Raw genomic sequence first — 17,247 nt, 5'->3', positions numbered from 1 at the left:
GCTGGAGCTGGAAGGGACACAGATTGTTGTCATACAGAAAATTCATGAAAGGGAGGCTTCAAGATATTAGGGTCCACAGCTATTTAGTTGCAGAGATAAGACTAGAAAGAATTCATTTATACACCCAATAAATATTGAATACTTGCTACGGGAGAGTGCTAGACTCTAGGGAGACAATGCAGCTGAAGAAAGGCACAGGTTTCCCAATTCCTCTCCAGAGTGCTGAAACAGCCCTGCCGGAGACTAAGGTGGGTCTAAATTCCCAGAGAAAAGGATGTGAAGGGAGAACCGGAAGAGATTGGTCCGGACCCCAAGTGAGTAAGAAAGGTAAAAGAGGAGCCACCCTTGACCCCCACGGGCCATTTGTCCTCCAAGCCACAAGGGGGCGCTGCAACCCTCCGCGTCCCTAGCCCCGCCGGCGCCGCCAGCTCGCCTGTTCCCGGCGGAAATGCCCAGGCGATGACGGAAACCCAGAGGGAGGGGAGAGAAAGAGCGAGAGAGGGGGCGAAAGAGCCGGGAGAAGCGGGCGGGCGGGCGTGAGGCGGCGGATGGTTAGCCTCTGTAGGGTGTTGAGCCGAAGACCCGCGCCTCACTCCCCCCTAAACTTCCGTCGCCCTTCACCGACTCCAGGGGCGCGCAGCCGGGCGGGCGAGGGTCTCGAGGCCCTGCGCCAGGAGCCGCCCGCTGGCCTTGGGCGGGGCGAGGGGCCCGCAGCCACCCTCCCCGGCTCCCTCCTCTCCCGCTGGGAGCTGGCGGCGGCGTCGGCAGCGAGAGAGGGGAGCGGCGCCCGGGGTAGGGGTGGGTAGGGGCGGGGAGGGGGGAGGGAGGCGGCAGGGAAGGGGGATCGGGCCGCCATGGACGACAAGGCGTTCACCAAGGAGCTCGACCAGTGGGTCGAGCAGCTGAACGAGTGTAAACAGCTTAACGAGAACCAAGTGCGGACGCTGTGCGAAAAGGTAAGAGAGAAAAAAGAAATGTGGGAGCGTTTGGCTGGGTGGGGGCGGCCCCTCCCCTCCCGGGCCTGTCCGCCCTGTGCCCCGCGTAGCCGGTCCGGGTCCCCGTCGGGCTGCGTCTCCCGGCTGGGACGTCCACCCGGGCGGCGGGACGGGCCATTCCATGACCTGGCTTCAGGGGGCCTCCCCGGGCTCCACCTCTCCTCTGGGCCCACCCTAGGGCCCCGTCCGGAAGCTCACTTCGCTGGCCTAAGGAGTCCGGTGGAGATGGGCGGGGAAAGGTGGCATCAGGAATCCACGCCCTAGATTTTATTGGGGTCACCGCCGCTCTTCTGGGGATTACTGACCCTAACGTTTCACGTGGGGACTGGCGATCTCGGCGCTTTAGAATGCAGGCAAATTAATGCAGTCTCATTTGAAAATGCACCGAAAGTTAACCTGGATGTTATTACTATTAATGAACTTTTTAGTAGACGTAGGAATTTTCTCAGGTGAATCAGGGCCTTCAAAAAAATCACTAACCTGGGATGTGTCACGCGTTTGTTTGTGGAGGGCTGGCTGTAATGGCGGGCTGGTGTTTTAAATAGAGGTTGACTGTGGTTGAAACAGATGGTGACTGGTCTTCGCACTGAGTGGCCTTGGAAGCAAAATGTTTATTGTCAAAAAACAAGACAGCGTGTCTTAAGTTTGGCAACGGTGATTACTTGAAATGATAAATGGGAACGTGTTTTGGTGCACAATAACCCTTTTCAAAAAGTTATTTCCGTTTCTATTCTATCTAAAGTGGGTTTGTTTTTTGTTTTGTTTTCCCCCTATCCCAAAGAATAATAAAATATGCAGGGGGTTAACTGCTGACAGTTGTTCTTGATTGAGTGATCTTGGGCAACTTTCAGAATTCTGTATCCATTGTTTTCTTAACCACTGGGATCATTTCGCACTCTCCATTTTAAAGTCTGGAATTTTTTTATTCATTTTTTATAATGAGACTAAATTTTCACACGTTTTTGTGTAGAAAAAGTCCTATAGGAAAGAGTAACAAAGTTATTTATTCTTACTGCTGTGGGGTTTGTATTTTTAAGGCATAACCTGTAAGAGTTGTTTGATCATTTTGTTTGGAAATCAGGACGCCTCAGAAATGCATTGAAGAAGGAAATCATAGGGCACTCTTAAATTATGCAACTTACAGATGGAGGAGTAATAGCTAATAATCTAGAACAGTGTTTTTAACAAGTAAGGTTGCCAAGGACTGTTGTGTATTAAATAATTATAACTCTTAACACCGGAGAATTTCTGTAAATAGAACTGCCAACCCAGTGGTGTTTTTTTTTTCTTTCTGAAACAAACATTACTTATAGCTTCAAGTCGACATTGTTTTCTTATTTGATAATCTATAATTTCACGAGTCTTAAAATTTCCATTTTAAATTGCTCTCTCAAGGCCTAGTGTCAACATTCAATTTTGAAATACCTAGTTTTGAAATTAGTTGAGTCGGTTAACCTTGCTGTATTAGATACAGACTTGAAGTTGTGAACAGAGTTGGTGTTGAATCAGTTTTTCCCTTTGACTAAAATAATTTTAAGATACGTTTATAGAGAAGAGTATTGTACCACTTCTCAAGCACACTTAAGTCACTTTATTTTATTTTATTCATTTAAGTAATTTCTACATGCAACGTGGGGCTCCAACTCACCACCCCGAGATCAAGAGCCACAGGCTCCCCCTGAGCCAGCCAGGCACCCCTCAATCACCCCCTCAATCACGCTTCAGTCTTGATCATCTGAGGAAGTTTTCTGTATTTGTTAAGAGAGATTATTTGTACCTCAGCACTTAAATAAATTGGACTACAGATCTCTAGGACCTTATAGGTATATTTAAGCTTATAAGTTCCTCACTCTTTTTAATTTTTTTTTTATTTTGAGAGATAGTGAGCACATGGGCAAGAGGGGGAGGGCAGGGAGAGAGGGAGACAGAGAAACCCAAGCAGGCTCCCTGCTGTCGTCACGAGCCCAGTGTGGGGCTCAATCCCATGAACCATGAGATCGTGATCTGACCCGAAATTAAAAGTCAGATGTTTAACTGACTGAGCCACCTAGCTACCCCACTACTTAAAAAAAAAAAAAAAAAAAGCTCATATCCACTAAACATGAATTTTTAAGTGAAAATAACCCAGCCTTTTATCTGTGGCCTCTATCCCTTAGGTGGAATTGCCAATGGAATGGAGAAGTGTAATATAGTATTTCTTTCTCACCACCCTTTTGAGCAATGCTTAGTTTTACAACCCTCTCATGGCCACTGTGGTATTTCTTGGTGGCATATGTATTCTGTCTTCTAACCTTAGTCTTTGGTTTCCACTTTATATCTCAACCCCTAACATTCTTTTTCCTGACAGGTGTGGTATTTACTTACAATGAACTCTGGTAGTCAGCATATCGGAGTTTAAACCCAGTCTCATTGCACCTCTAATTCCTTTTTTGTAAGACAAGAGTAACATTAAGATACTACCCGGATAGGGGCGCCTTGGGTGGCTCGGTTGAGTGTCCGACTTCAGCTCAGGTCATGATCTCACGGTTTGTGGGTTTTAGCCCTGCGTTGGGCTCTGTGCTGACAGCTCAGAGCCTGAAGCCTGCTTCAGATTCATTCTCTCTCTCTCTCTTTGACCCTCCCCTGCTTGTGTGTGTGTTCTCTCTCTCTCTCTCTCTCTCTCTCTCTCTCTCTCTCAAAAATAAATAATAAACATTTAAAAAAATTTTTAAAGATACTACAGATAAAGTACTGACAAGTAAGAAGCCCTCAGTGAGTGAATCTTAGAAAAAGCCAAGTAAAAATAACCATTTTATCTTGTTTTATTTTTTATTTATTTTTTTAATGTTTGTTTATTTTTGAGAGAGCACGCAGAGAGGGAGACAGAGAATCCGAAGCAGGCTCCCAACCAGGGCTTGAACTCACTAACTGTGAGATAGATGGTGACCTAAGTCGAAGTCAGAAGCTTAACTGACTGAGCCACCCAGGTGCCCCCGTTTTACCGCGTTTTAAATCTGTCATCTCATTTTCTTTTGGGAAAAGATGCAAATTAAATAGCTGTGTTGATGTGACTGTGTTGATGTGAGGTTTTATGTGTAGTGGTTGTATAACCCTGAAAAATATAGTTTCTGTATTTCATGTAGTCTCTGTTATCTGAAGCACAAAGTACTAGAATTAGTAACAATTTTTTGAAGTGACTTTAAACTCCTTGCCTGGTCTACTTAGTACTTCCTCTACCTGTCCAGGTCAAGAATGGCAGGCATAAAGAAGGAATATAAAAGAAAAATAAAATGTTAAACCTAGTTATACAGACCATCTTTTGGTTCAATTCTTTGTGACTACGTGGTTTTTTGTTTTTTGTTTTTTAATAGGAATCTTTTGGAGTCTAATGAAAATACTCTATAGGACATTGCTTTATATAGTGGTGATTTTTTTCCCTCAAAATTAAATTCCTGTTCTAATTCAGGTTGCTTAAACACTGAAGGAGTCAGCTGAAATTGAAACCAAAGTGGGACTGGTAAAAGCCCTATTTTGAGAGAATGGCAAAAGTAAGATCCATCCATCCAAAAGTAAGGCCATCCAGTGCCAAATGGGGAAGAACTACAAAAAATGTGGTCTGGCCTTCCAGGTTCATTTTGTATAGAAAGAAAATTATTTGCATAAAATAGTAAGGTACATCTTCTGAGAGGACTAGCTCTTAAATTAACAGTCCAGCTTTTGAAGCTAATTGCAAATTTGACTAATGTGCATAGAGAATCAGTTTCTGTGATTCATTTCTGCAACAGCAGTGTGTACAGTAATTTTAAAAGATAGTATGCCTGGAGAGCCAGTCTGGCGCTGTTCAGGACATTGTGTGACTAGAACTATATTTAACTCTTGGTAGCATCTCAGGAAGAGGAACTTTTTAGGCTCTTTTACACAGTAAACTTTATTTTATACTGAAGAACCCAGGCATGATACTGTAAGTAGGTAAGGAGATTTAGCTGTGTGCTAGCAGATCTTTATTCTGATGATTACAAAGTGCCTACTTAGAAAAATTTTGAGGCTTGGGGCACCTGGGTGGCTCAGTCGGTTAAATTTCGGACTCTTGGTTTTGGCTCAGGTCATGATCTCACCATTTGTGAAATTGAGCCCCACAGAGCACAGGCTCTGTACTGACAGCAGGGAGCCTCCTTGAAATTCTCTCTCTCCCTCTCTGCCCCTCCCTCTCTCAAAATAAATAAGCTTTTTTTTTTTTTTTTTTTTAATTTTTGAGGTTTGTGTAGGATTGTAAATATGTAAATCTTATGTTAAACTAATGGATATGTTTCTGGGTTGTGGCATCAGCCTTGAAATAAACAGAAATATTAGGATATTACTTACCTCATTAATGTGAAATAGTGTGCTTAAATTCCTGAATGCTTAAAACCATCTTAATGAAGATTAGAGTCTCATAAAAATGAATGATTTTTGTGAGCAAGAAAAATCTCTTGGATTACATTTTTCTTTGATAGGTTGTAGCTAAAAAATAGTGGTCTTAGTAATCAGAAAGCCTAACTGGTGCTTCATTTTAACTTCTCTTAAGCTCGGGTGGTCCATTTGATAGAGTCTAAAATGCAGTGATGTAGAAAGTAGCTCCTTCCCTTCTAACTGTAACACAGAATGACCTCATTACAGTGGACTATGAGGTTAAAACCCAATTTTGCTGACCGAACCAGTCGTCATTTTCCATGCTTATCTAAGCCAGCCTCTCATAGCAGGCAGGTAAAGAAACTAAACCAAACTAGACTAGCACGAAATGCTAATGATTAGAAAGCAGACTTTTTAAAATCAGTTCATTTCCCAACTCTATATGATGTGTAAAATCATCTCTGTAGGTAGATAAAATGAAGATGTCTACGTTACATATTTTTTTCACATGGAATAGTTTTCTTTGTAGTAGGTGCCTTTTATTCTAATGTGAAGAGGCTGTAGGAATTTTTTCTTCACGGTCTTTTCTTCTGGATAAATACTATGAGGGACTTGCTGAATGAAGTCCTTCTTTGGTAAAAGGAAACCAAATACCAGAAGTTGAAGATAAAATTAATGCCAAAACAATTGCTGTGTTTTAAACTGTATCTGTTTTCTGAACTTAGTTTTTCTAAGAATGGCATTAAAATCATAGATGTAATCTATTGCGTGTAAGAATTTGAGTCTACTTTAAATAGGAATTTTGTTTTGAAGTGATATGCTTATACTGATTCTTCTTCATGTAAACCTAGTTAAATGTGATCCTAATCTTGGTTCTTTAAAATAACTTACATAAAGAAATATTTTCTTCCAGACTATTCCTTTACTAATGATTAAATCTTGTCTATGCTTCTTGTATCTTTTCAAGTCTAAATTTCTTTAAGAATCATATTAATCTAGGGAATGAGGTCAGTTCATTACTGATTTGGTTTCTTTTCTGGGGAATGGTGGGGAGCTCAAGCCCAGACTTGGTTTGCTGTCTCTTGTAGTCTGGGACAGTTGATTATGCCTTGCAAACTGCCCTTTTTTGAGCAAGAGTTAAATGATAATCTTGAGGTACAGTCTAAGATAAGTGACTTGCACTACAATGGCATTGTGATATAGCACAATGAAAGCATGCAAAGTTCCATTGAAGATCTGTTAAATAATATTTTATACAAAGGCGGTCATTTTATTTGGGGAATAGGATGGGAAGGTGAGATCGTACCCTCACCTCTTCCATCTTACATGAAATATTTTTTGAAGTGACCTTTTAGCATGTAATTTTTTTAATGTGCCAAAGTAATATGTAGCCTGTTCTTTAATTTTTCTCATTTCATTTCTAGAGAGGAAAATACTTACAAAGTGTCTTCTACTTTTGAAAGATTTCCCACACGACCTAGATAAGGAGCAGAGTTGGCTCTGCAGTCTTGCCTTTGCTTTAGTAGCAATAGAGACGCTTCTTCGAGAAATGAGAAAGAAAAGAAAAGAATGGTCGAATAAATGCTGGCATTGTATTTTTTACACCATAGATTCAGCAAATTTTAGTTGCACTCCTGTGTGCCAGACACTGTTCAAAGTGCTGGAGATTCAGCTGTGAACAGAAGAGGAGACTGATGATAAACAGATTTAATAGAATGCCAGACGGTGATTCTTGGTAGGAAGAAAAGCAGAGGATAGAAGAGAGTGATGGGCTTGAGCTTAGGAGGCTCTTTGAACAGACTAGTCAGAGAAAGCCTAGCAAATTATTCATTAGATGATTTACTTTTGTGATCTGAAAGTGTGTTGCAGGAGTTAGAGGGCACATTCCCAAGACTACCCTCGTTTTTGACACCAGTGACACGTCCTGTGTGTTCCACAGCCGCTCTCTCAGGTTCAGTAATTCACAGGAAGGCCTCGCAGAATGTACTCGTGATTGCAGGGAAAGAATACAGATTAAAATCAGCCAAGGGAAGAGACACACAGGGCAGAGTTCAGGAGGGCCTGATGTCTTGTCTCCAGAGGCAGAACTGGCACCGGGTCACCCAAAGCCCTCATCGTGAATCACCTTGTTAGACCATCCAGTGGTCACAGCCCCCAGGCAGAGACACTCTCATGAAGCAGGACATTCTGGGGCTTAACAGTCACCTCCCAGTAGGCAAGAGCAGATGCCAGACCTCTCTTTGGGGAAGGTTCTTAACATATACAGATTTTTACTTCGTAACAAATTTTAGGTGACAAGAACTTGTAATAAATAATTAGGGGGAAAATAATGCCAAAATACATGAAGAAAACATGGGTAGATTTATCAGAATCTTAGAGTGTGTAGGATATGAGGTATTTTCCTACAAATTGAGTTGGTACGTTCTTTGTTGTAATTTCATAACATTTTCTTTTCTTGATTCTGTAAACTCTGAAAATGCAGAATGTTGACCATTTAATGTTTAAAATATTCTTTCTCTATTCTTGTAATTTTTACCGGACATTTTAGCATTTTTGTGTAGTCAGATGGTTCAGCTTCTCCTTAAACTTTGTACATAAGAAACACTCGGAAAAGAAAAAAATTCAGATTCCTTAATTCCATCCCAGAAACTGATTATGTTTTGGCATGTCCAAAAATCTGCATTTAAAAAAAATATGTATTTTTTTTAATTTATTTATTTTGGGAGAAGGGGGTGAGGCTCAGAGGATCCAAAGCAGGCTCCAGACAGCAGAGAGCCCTATGTGGGGCTCGAACCCACAAACCATGAGATCATGACCTGAGCCAAAGTGGGATGTTTAACTGACTGAACCACCCAGGTGTCCCTGCATTTTTTTTAAATGTTTATTTTTGAGAGATCGAGTGAGTGGGGGAAGGGCAGAGAGAGGGGGAGAGAGAATCTAAAGCAGCCTCCACACTGTCAGCACAGAGCCTGACGTGGGGCTCAAACTCACAGACTGAGATCATGACATGAGCTCACATCAAGAGTCAGATGCTTAACCAGTTGAGCCACCCAGGCGCCTCTACCTTAAGTTTGGATCAGCTACCAACATTTTTTCCTTTGTGTTTTCCATGTTGCAAGATGTCTCTGAGAGCTTCTTTACTGAGATTTTTGCCAGCATCACTTCCTCTGGGATATATTCATTCTCCTCATCACAACCACTTTCTTCATATATGTCAATAAATTTCCTTATTTATTTATGTCACTATTTATTTTCTAGCTGCGTATTTAGAGCCTCTCCAGCAGCAGCAGTATCCATATCTCATAGCCATTTCTTTGATATATTTTTTATTTGAATTTCATTTTGAATTTTACCACTTTTCATTTCTTTGCTGCAGTTTCATCATTGTTGACCAAATCCCTCTTTTTGAGTATCCATTTTTGTAAAATGTCACATGAGTTTATTGCTAGAAGATAAGGAGGCAACATAGCTGTACATTTTGCTCTCTGGGTGTAAACCTAAGAACAAATGTGCTATGACCCATCCCTAAAAGTTTTGAAAGAAGTGATGTGATTGTTATTGATCGTGATGCTGCACCTCTTGCTTATATAGTAACTTGTATACCAGCAGCAAAAAATAATAATAAAGTTTATTTATTTTGAGAGAGAGGGAGAGAGCACATGAGCAGGGGAGGGTCAGAGAGAGAGAAAGTCCCAAGCAGGCTCCTCACTGTCAGCAAAGAGCCCAAAACAGGGCTTGAACTCACATATCATGACATCATGACCGAAATCAACTTGGACGCTTAACTGACTGAGCCACCCAGGCACCCTGCAAAAAAAAAAAAAATTTTTTTTTAAGTAGGCTTCACACCCAGTACAGAGCCCAGCATGAGGCTTGAACTCACGACCCTGAAATCAAGAGTTGGCTGCTTAACCGACTAAGCCACCCAGGTGCCCTAGCAGCAGAATTTTTAATTACAGTAAATATACTGTGGTAACTTAAATTTGAACCTTGTTATTGTGGGCCTAATTTAACTAAACCATGGTGACTGAAATTCATGCATATAGGAACTAATACAAAGTGAGAATTGCCTGTATTAAAGAGAAATTATTGGGGTAGGATTCATATCCACTAAATAATTTTTTCTAACCCCATTGGGCTACAGCAGTATTTCATACATTTTTGTCACCCCAAAAAAGAAACTCTGTGCCCATTAGCAGTTACTCCCCATTTCACCCTTCCCCCATCCCTTGGCAGCCACTAATTTACTTTCTCTATAGGTTGTCTCTATAAAATGTCTCTATTCTAGATATTTTATATAAATGAAATCATGCAATATGTAGTCTTTTGTGTCTGGCTTTTTTCAGTTAGCATAAAATTTTCAAGATTCTTCCATGTTGTAGCACATATCAGTACTTCATTCCTTTTATTGGCTGAATAAATTTCTATCATATGGATATAGCTCTCTGGTTGTTTTTATAATTAAGTTCTTGCCATCTGGATTTTTTTTTGAAGTTTAAAATTTTATTTTTCAGATTTAAAAAGGACTTTTTAAAAATTTTAACACAGAAATGTAGGGAAAAGAACACAAATGCTCTTCACTGTTGCACCCACCTTCCCCGACCACTGCCTTCCTACCTCAGAGACAAACATAGTTTTCCAGACCTTGTTCTTGAGAGGCAAAAAACATCTGTTGGGGAGGGGAGTGTTTTTGGTATAATGTTATTATTAAAATGGGATCATAGATATAACATCGTAAAACTTTTTTTACTGAACAATATATCATGACCTATACGCATACACATACCTCATTCTTTTTATTTCAACAGAGTATATGACTTATTTTTATATGTGTTTCCAGGCTTGAAATTGCTTGGCAAACAGACAGATTGACTGTTGCTGAGCTGAAAGGAAAAGTTCATTTCCTTGTATTTAAAAAAAAGTCAGCTGTCATTTATCATTTATGGAAGAAGCTTGTAACTGTATGGCTAAAGTCAAAAACACAAGAAATAGCAAGTGTTGGTGAGGATGTGGAGAAAAAGGAACGCTTGTGCACTCTTGGTGAGAAGGTAAATTGATGCAACCACTATGGAAAACAGTATGAAGTTTCCTCAAAATATTAAAAATAGAATGATCATATGATCCAGTAATTCCACTATTGAATATTTATCCAACGGAAACAGAAACACTAATTCAAAAAGATATATGCGCTCCTATATTTATTGCAGCATCATTTATAATAGCCAAAACATGGAAGCAGCTGAAGTATCCATCAATAGATGAATGGATAAAGAAGATGTATGGTATAAATGCAATGCAGTATTACCCAGCCATAAAAAAGAATGAAATCTTGTCATTTGCAACAATATGACTGGACCTAGAGGGTATAATGCTAAGTGAAATAAGACAGAGAAAAACAAATACCATATGATTTCACTTGTATGTGGAATTTAAGAAACAACAACCAAAAGAGACAAAAACAGACTCTTAAATACAAATAACAAATGGGCGCCTGGGTGACTCAGGTAAGTGTCCGACTTCAGCTTAGGTCACGATCTCACAGTTTGTGGGTTCGAGCCCCACATCGGGCTCTGTGCTGACAGCTCAGAGCCTGGAGCCCGGTTCGGATTCTGTGTCCCCCTTTCTGTCTCCTCTTCCCCCACTTGTGCTCTGTCTCTCAAAAATAAACCATAAAAAAAGATTTTTTTTTTTTAAAAAAGTGATGATTACCAGAGGGATGGATGGGGTAAGGGCATGGGTGAAATAGATAAAGGGGACTAGGAGTACCTTGAACACTGAGAGATGTGTAGAATTGTTGAATCATTCTATTGTACCCCTGAAACTAATATAGTACTGTATGTACTAATATAGTACTATATGTTTGAATAAAAAATAGGTCAGATGTCATTTATGGAAGAATCTTGGAACTATAGGAGGACAGGCACCCTGCTTATATTAACTTAGGTCTGTAGGATTTTTAACTTCATTTAATCTCATCTCTTTCATAGATCAGTCTGTTCTGTAGCCTTAAGATGAATTTACCTATGTTTTAGAGCAAATTATTTACGTGTAAATAGAGGGGAAAGAAAATTTGCATACTGACTCTGCCAAAACCAAATACAGTAGCTTTTCATTAATATGGGTCTGGTGATGGGCACCAGCACAAAAACAGAAATAGAATTTCACCTGTTGGGCAGGGGAGATTTTAGTACATTTACATACTATGCGTTCCTAAAACATGGGTAGGAGGGAAAATATTTTTTCCTCCTATTTTATATAAACATCATTCCCAAATTTTTGTTTTCTCAGTTCTCTTCCTAAGATAGATTTGGTTCATAGCAACAAGAAAGAACATGTCTTAAATGGGTGAGAAAGGAAACCAGTTTAAATGGATGGGTATACAGCATTCCATGCAGCAGTAACAGCTTCCTGCCAAGTGGCATTTACCATCCCCACAGTCCTTCACTTTACAGGTTTAAACTTGGTCTTATCCGTGTCCTAGAGATAATTAAAGTTTGGGTGTTAAATCATATTAAAAATCACTCGTGGGGGGGGGGGGGGGCGGCGCCTGGGTGGCTCATTTGGTTAAGCATCCGACTCTGTTTTGGCTCAGGTCATGATCTCACGGGTTCGTGGCTTCAAGCCCTGCATTGGGCTCTGCGCTCAGGCAGTGTGGAGCCTGCTGGAGATTCTGTCTGTCTGTCTGTCTGTCTCTCTCTGCCCTTCCCCTGCTTGCGCGTGCTCGCTCTTTCAAAATAAATAAACTTAAAAAAATCATTCATGAGAATTACATATACAATCACAGGTGTATAAAAAGAGTTGACATAGCAGTCCTGAGACTACTATCTGTAGAAAGGGCTCATTTCAGGGTTGCCCTTGTATGGAGTCTGGGAACTTGAATTTGGGAAGGGTTCCCACCATCCCATTACGAATGGCTCACCTGTGCCTAAACTTTGTATGCAAACAGTATGATTTATGCTGAGCACATGCTTTCCTCACTTTGGTATATGCTTGGCAAGAGGGTCCCTGTGTGACCAACTCCCAATTACAGATCTTGAGCACGGAGTCTAATGAGCTTCTCTGGTAGACAGCATTTCACACTTCTTGTCACAGCTCATTGCTGCAGGCATTCAGTGTACTCTGAGACTCCCCTGGGAGAGGACTCTTGGAAGCTTGCACCTGATTTACTCAGGACTTTGCCCCCATGTGCCTTTTCCCTTCGCTGAGTTCACTTCGTATCCTTATGTTGTAATAAAACCTAGCCATAAGTGTGACTATATAATTGAGTTCTGTTGGTCTTCTTTGCGAACCTGTGAACCACCAGGAGACCTGGGGATGGTTTGGGGGGGCCCTGGCACACAAAGGTTTTTACATGGAGAATTTTAAATATCAGGCGAACTGTATACTTCTGCCAGTCCAGCACATGATTTCCCTGTAGGCAAGTCAAAGTGATCTTACAATAATATCACTTGGTGAGCCAGGAATCCTGAAGAAAGGGTGGGAGTTAAAAATCAAGAGTGTTTAAAACATCAGGGGATCTATACAATGGAGATTAAAACTGAGAGGCGGGATGGATATCACACTGGCCTGAGAAGTACTTTCTTCACTACTATGTAGTGTAGAGGGAGTATTGCTGTATTATTGTGAAACATAGATACATTCTATATCATATCTTAACTCACCAGGTAGTTTTGTGAAACCTGTGCTGGGTTAAGATAACCGTATATCCTTAAAAGAACAATTGACTTAGATAATACTTGTATTTTGGTGCTTTCTATTTCTATATTTAAAGTAAGACAGTAAGTGATAAGGGTTGTATATCAAGCAGAATTTCTTTTCAGAGTTGGAACCATCAGCCGAGTGTTGTTTTTTTTATTTTTTAAATAAATAATAGTAATAAATAGAAGACATCAGCTCCGAATGAACATTCTAATGATTTGTGCTGTTCAGTTTGATTTTTCTTTTCCTGAACATAATTGGGAAGCTGTCTTGTGAAGTAAACTTGGTTAAAGTTTCTTTCATTTGTGATTTTAGACATTTTTGAGCTGTTTGTCAGACCCATGTAGGAGATGATTGATAATTTAAAATTTCCTTCAGTTGTAATTGGAATTACACCTTTTAGTGACTCTACCCTCATTCTGTTTGCATGCCAGTGATGGATTGGGGCAGCAGGGAACATGTCTCAGCCAGTGAGCTGTAGCAGGGTGGCTGAGTGGGACTTCGAGAAAGTTTTCTAAGATAGATAGACTAGGCTAGCATGTACTCTTTAGTCTTTTGTCCCTTTGCCTTCTTGCTGAAATAGGGCACCAGATACAGTGACTAGAGTTGCACCACCAGTTTGTGACCCTGAGTTGACAATTGTGTTCACTGCAGATCACAAGGTAGGTGGAAAGAGTCTGCTGTCCTGGTGACCCTTGAGAAGCTGCACCAGTCCAGGATGCCTACCTCCAGGCTTCTTGTTTAATGTGACAAAAATAAACCCAGTTTGTATTCTCCCCCCGCCCCCACCGCCAAAAGGGATAATTTCAGTATTTTAATGATTATAAAATAATGTACTTACCACACAGCTAAAAATCAACCCCTAAAGAATATCAGTTTGCAAAAGGATAGCTATTTCCACATTAGGGAATCGAACTCACAACCCCAAGATCACGAAAAGTATATAAGGTTACACAGATTTGAACCAGAATGGGAGTCCCTGTTTCCTGAAAGATTTCTATACATATAATCTCTAACTAACTATAGGCAAAGAGAAGAAAAAACATGGGCTACATTGTTCATAACTCTTGGGAAGGCCTACCAGGCTAATGTAAGCAGAAACAATATTTGGTAGCCTAGAATCAAAAGGAAACCTGGAGAGGGGTGCCTGAGTGTCTCAGTCGGTTAAGCATCTGATTCTTGATTTCAGCTCAGGTCATGTTCTCATGGTTCATGGGATTGGGCCCTGTGTCAGGCTCTGAGATGACAGTGAGGAGCCTTACTTGGGATTCTCTCTGTCTCTGTCTCTCTCTATCAAAAGTAAATAAACTTTAAAAAAAAAGAAAAAGGAAAGCTGGAGAACTTAGCTTGGAAATTTTGTAGAAATTAACAAAGAATGGAGCCACAGTCAAAATCATACGTGAGAAATGTTTTAGAACACTGGAGAGAATGGCTCTTTTGGAATAGAACTTGCTATTGTCCCTACTGCTTAGAGTCACTTCAAATTAAAAGTCTGGGCTAAGTACATCCAATTGGCATAGATGAATCTGGAGATAGACTTTGTGATTCCTACAATGTGTATGCAAACTTGCATTGCAATTTGTTTTACATATTCTAACATCAGTCCTTATGATTAGTTAATAGGACACTAATAGTCACTGAAAACAAGTTGAAGTGAATGGGATACATGTCTTTGTAGAAATGTGAACCTGCTTACCCTTACATGATCTCTCTCTTTCATCTTACATGTGGGTCAACAACAGAAGCATTAACATAGAGATTTTGTTAAACTTTTTAGTTTCCTGACCCCTTTATACTCTTAAAATTTAAGTTCCAAAAAGAGCTTTTCTTTATGTGGGTTGTATGATTGATACTTTATTAGCAATTAACGCTGAAATAGCAAAAGATAAAGTTTCTTCAACATAGTCTCAATATTAGCTTCTTCAACATAGTCTCAATATTACACGTCTTGGAACATTTTTGTTTTTGTTTAATTTGAGTGTGTGCGAGAAGGGGAGAGGGGTAGAGGGGGAAGAGAGAAAATCTTAAGCAGGCATTCAGGAAGGAGCCCAATACAGGGCTCGATACCATGACCCTGGGATCATGACCTGAGCTGAAATCAAGAGTCGGACACTCATCCAACTGAACCACCCAGACACCACACAAGTCTTAAAAGCATGAAAGCCTTCAATATTACCAAAATCTCTTTACCTAGACTTAAAAATAACTTTTTGATAAAATACAGAAAAGTATAACTTTAAACTACATTTTAAGTCCATTACTATAAAAATAGTTACAAGCCCTCTTCCATTTAACAGTTCAAACAAAGATGGCTAATTCAGAGACTCATCTTCCCAGACACTGTTGTATAGTTTCTTAGGGTTTCTCAAAACTATGACCTCTTAATGTTGACTACCAGTTAGTGATTTTTTAAGACATAGTTTGTTCTCCAGATATCTTTAGATGATAGATGTCCGTATGTTTCTGTTATCTTGTGTGCTATAAATATTTTCCCAGGCTTCTCCTTTTATCTTTTTGTATGAGAAATTTTTATTTTGTTTGGTGGAGCCCATCTAAACCAGCCTGTTGATGCTAGAGGGTTTACCTGTTCCTCTTTTTATCTCTGGTGCCTGGCCTACAACACACACTTCACAAATGTGTGTTACATGTATACATGAACATTACTCTTCAGGAGTATTTTGATGTGTCAGGTGATTGCTGTGTATGGTATACATCAAAGTGAATGGATTATCATCTTAACAACTGTTGTCCTATGCAGTTACAAATGTTAAATAACTTTTCCTGTTTTTGGTAATGTTTCCTTTAGTAGATTTGTACTTGTGATTAGCTTGTTAAATTACTGTTATATGACTTGAGGATTTTCTTTAACTCTGCAAAATCTTGGTTACTTGCTCCTGTTTACTTGAAAAGCAAGTTTTTGCTTGCTAAGTAAATGACAATGATTTTCTCATTTTAAGCCTGTTGCCATTGACCTTTTTTTTTTTTTTTTTTTTTCCAGTTGATAGTTACATTGCCGGAGGTTATGTTGCTTTTGAAGGTCTTCTGCTGATTGTTTCTCAATGTTCAGCTGTTTCATAGGATCCTGTTGACTTTGGGATTTGGCTTTTGTAAACTCAGTTCTTCTATTGAGGAATTTCCTTCTCTATGCCCCTGCTTCCCTGATGCGTTAGTGGTTTGACAGGACTTGGCTGACTTTGCTATAAGTATTTTGCCCTTGTGATCTAAACCAGCTATTTGGAGAACCTAACACTTAAAAATTGGCCAAACAGCTTCTTGGAGTGGAGTTCCTAGACCGTTTTCCTTATTTTAATAGGTGATCATGAAGTAGTTTTAGGACTTACCTTTTTCGTTTATATATCAAATGCCCTTTGTATCAATATTAGCATTAGGTTTCATATGTGTAACAAAAAACCCAAAAAAAGCGTTTAACCAAAGTAGCAGTTTATATTTTTCTTATATATATGCATATCTGGAGGTGATATGGTAGCCCTACAAAGTTACTAGGAAACCACAGACACTTGCCGTATTATTTTTCTGTGGCTGCTGTAACAAAATATTACAAACTGGGTGGCTTAAAACAGTAGAAATACATTATCTCACAGCTCTGGAAGCCAGAGGTTCAAAATCAAGGTGTCAGCAGGGCCACACACCCTCTGGAAGCTCTAAGACAATCTGTCCCTTGCCTCTTAACAGCTTCTGGTGGCTGGTGACATTCCTTGGCTGCATCACTTCATTCTGCCTCTATCTTCACATGAGGGTGTGTGTGCACTTGTCTGTCCGTCCAAAACTCCCTCTGCCTCATTATGCCTGTTGCGATAATCTAGGATAAGCTCCTCCTGTCAGAATCCACAATCACATCTTTTTCATGCGTGGATAATATTCACAGGTTTTGGTGATTAGGAAGTGACTATATCTTTGTGGGTATTTTTTCAGCCTTGCCACATCTTCCAGCACTCTCTTCTGCTGTTACCAGGGAGCAGCTCTTGTCCTTGTGGTCTGAGGTGGTTTTTGAAGTTCCAGCCATCCCATAAAGCATTCCAGGAAACAGGATGGAGAGTGATGAAGGACATGCCTTCATTTCTTTAAGGAAATTTTCTGGTTATCACATAATACTTCTTACATCTCACTGACCAGAACTTAGTCTCGTTGCTATCTGTAGCTACATAGAGGCTGGTGCTATGGACTA

General features: G+C 40.1%; 1 protein-coding gene across 1 annotated transcript in view; it reads left to right on the top strand.

Annotated features, from left to right (window-relative positions):
- The first annotated feature begins 811 nt into the window (after nt 1-811).
- Nucleotides 812-17,247, top strand: part of PPP2CB (protein phosphatase 2 catalytic subunit beta) — a 34,067-nt gene continuing 17,631 nt past the window's right edge. The window contains exon 1 of the mRNA XM_042983137.1: nt 812-956. Coding sequence (XP_042839071.1) covers nt 855-956 — 102 coding nt within the window. The 5' untranslated portion in view covers nt 812-854. The remainder of the gene's footprint in view (nt 957-17,247) is intronic.

Source organism: Panthera tigris, chromosome B1 (genome assembly GCF_018350195.1).
Source record: "Panthera tigris isolate Pti1 chromosome B1, P.tigris_Pti1_mat1.1, whole genome shotgun sequence".
Lineage (NCBI taxonomy): Eukaryota > Metazoa > Chordata > Mammalia > Carnivora > Felidae > Panthera > Panthera tigris.
The sequence above is the reverse complement of the archived record's forward strand: the minus strand, read 5'-3'. Positions and strand labels throughout refer to the sequence as shown.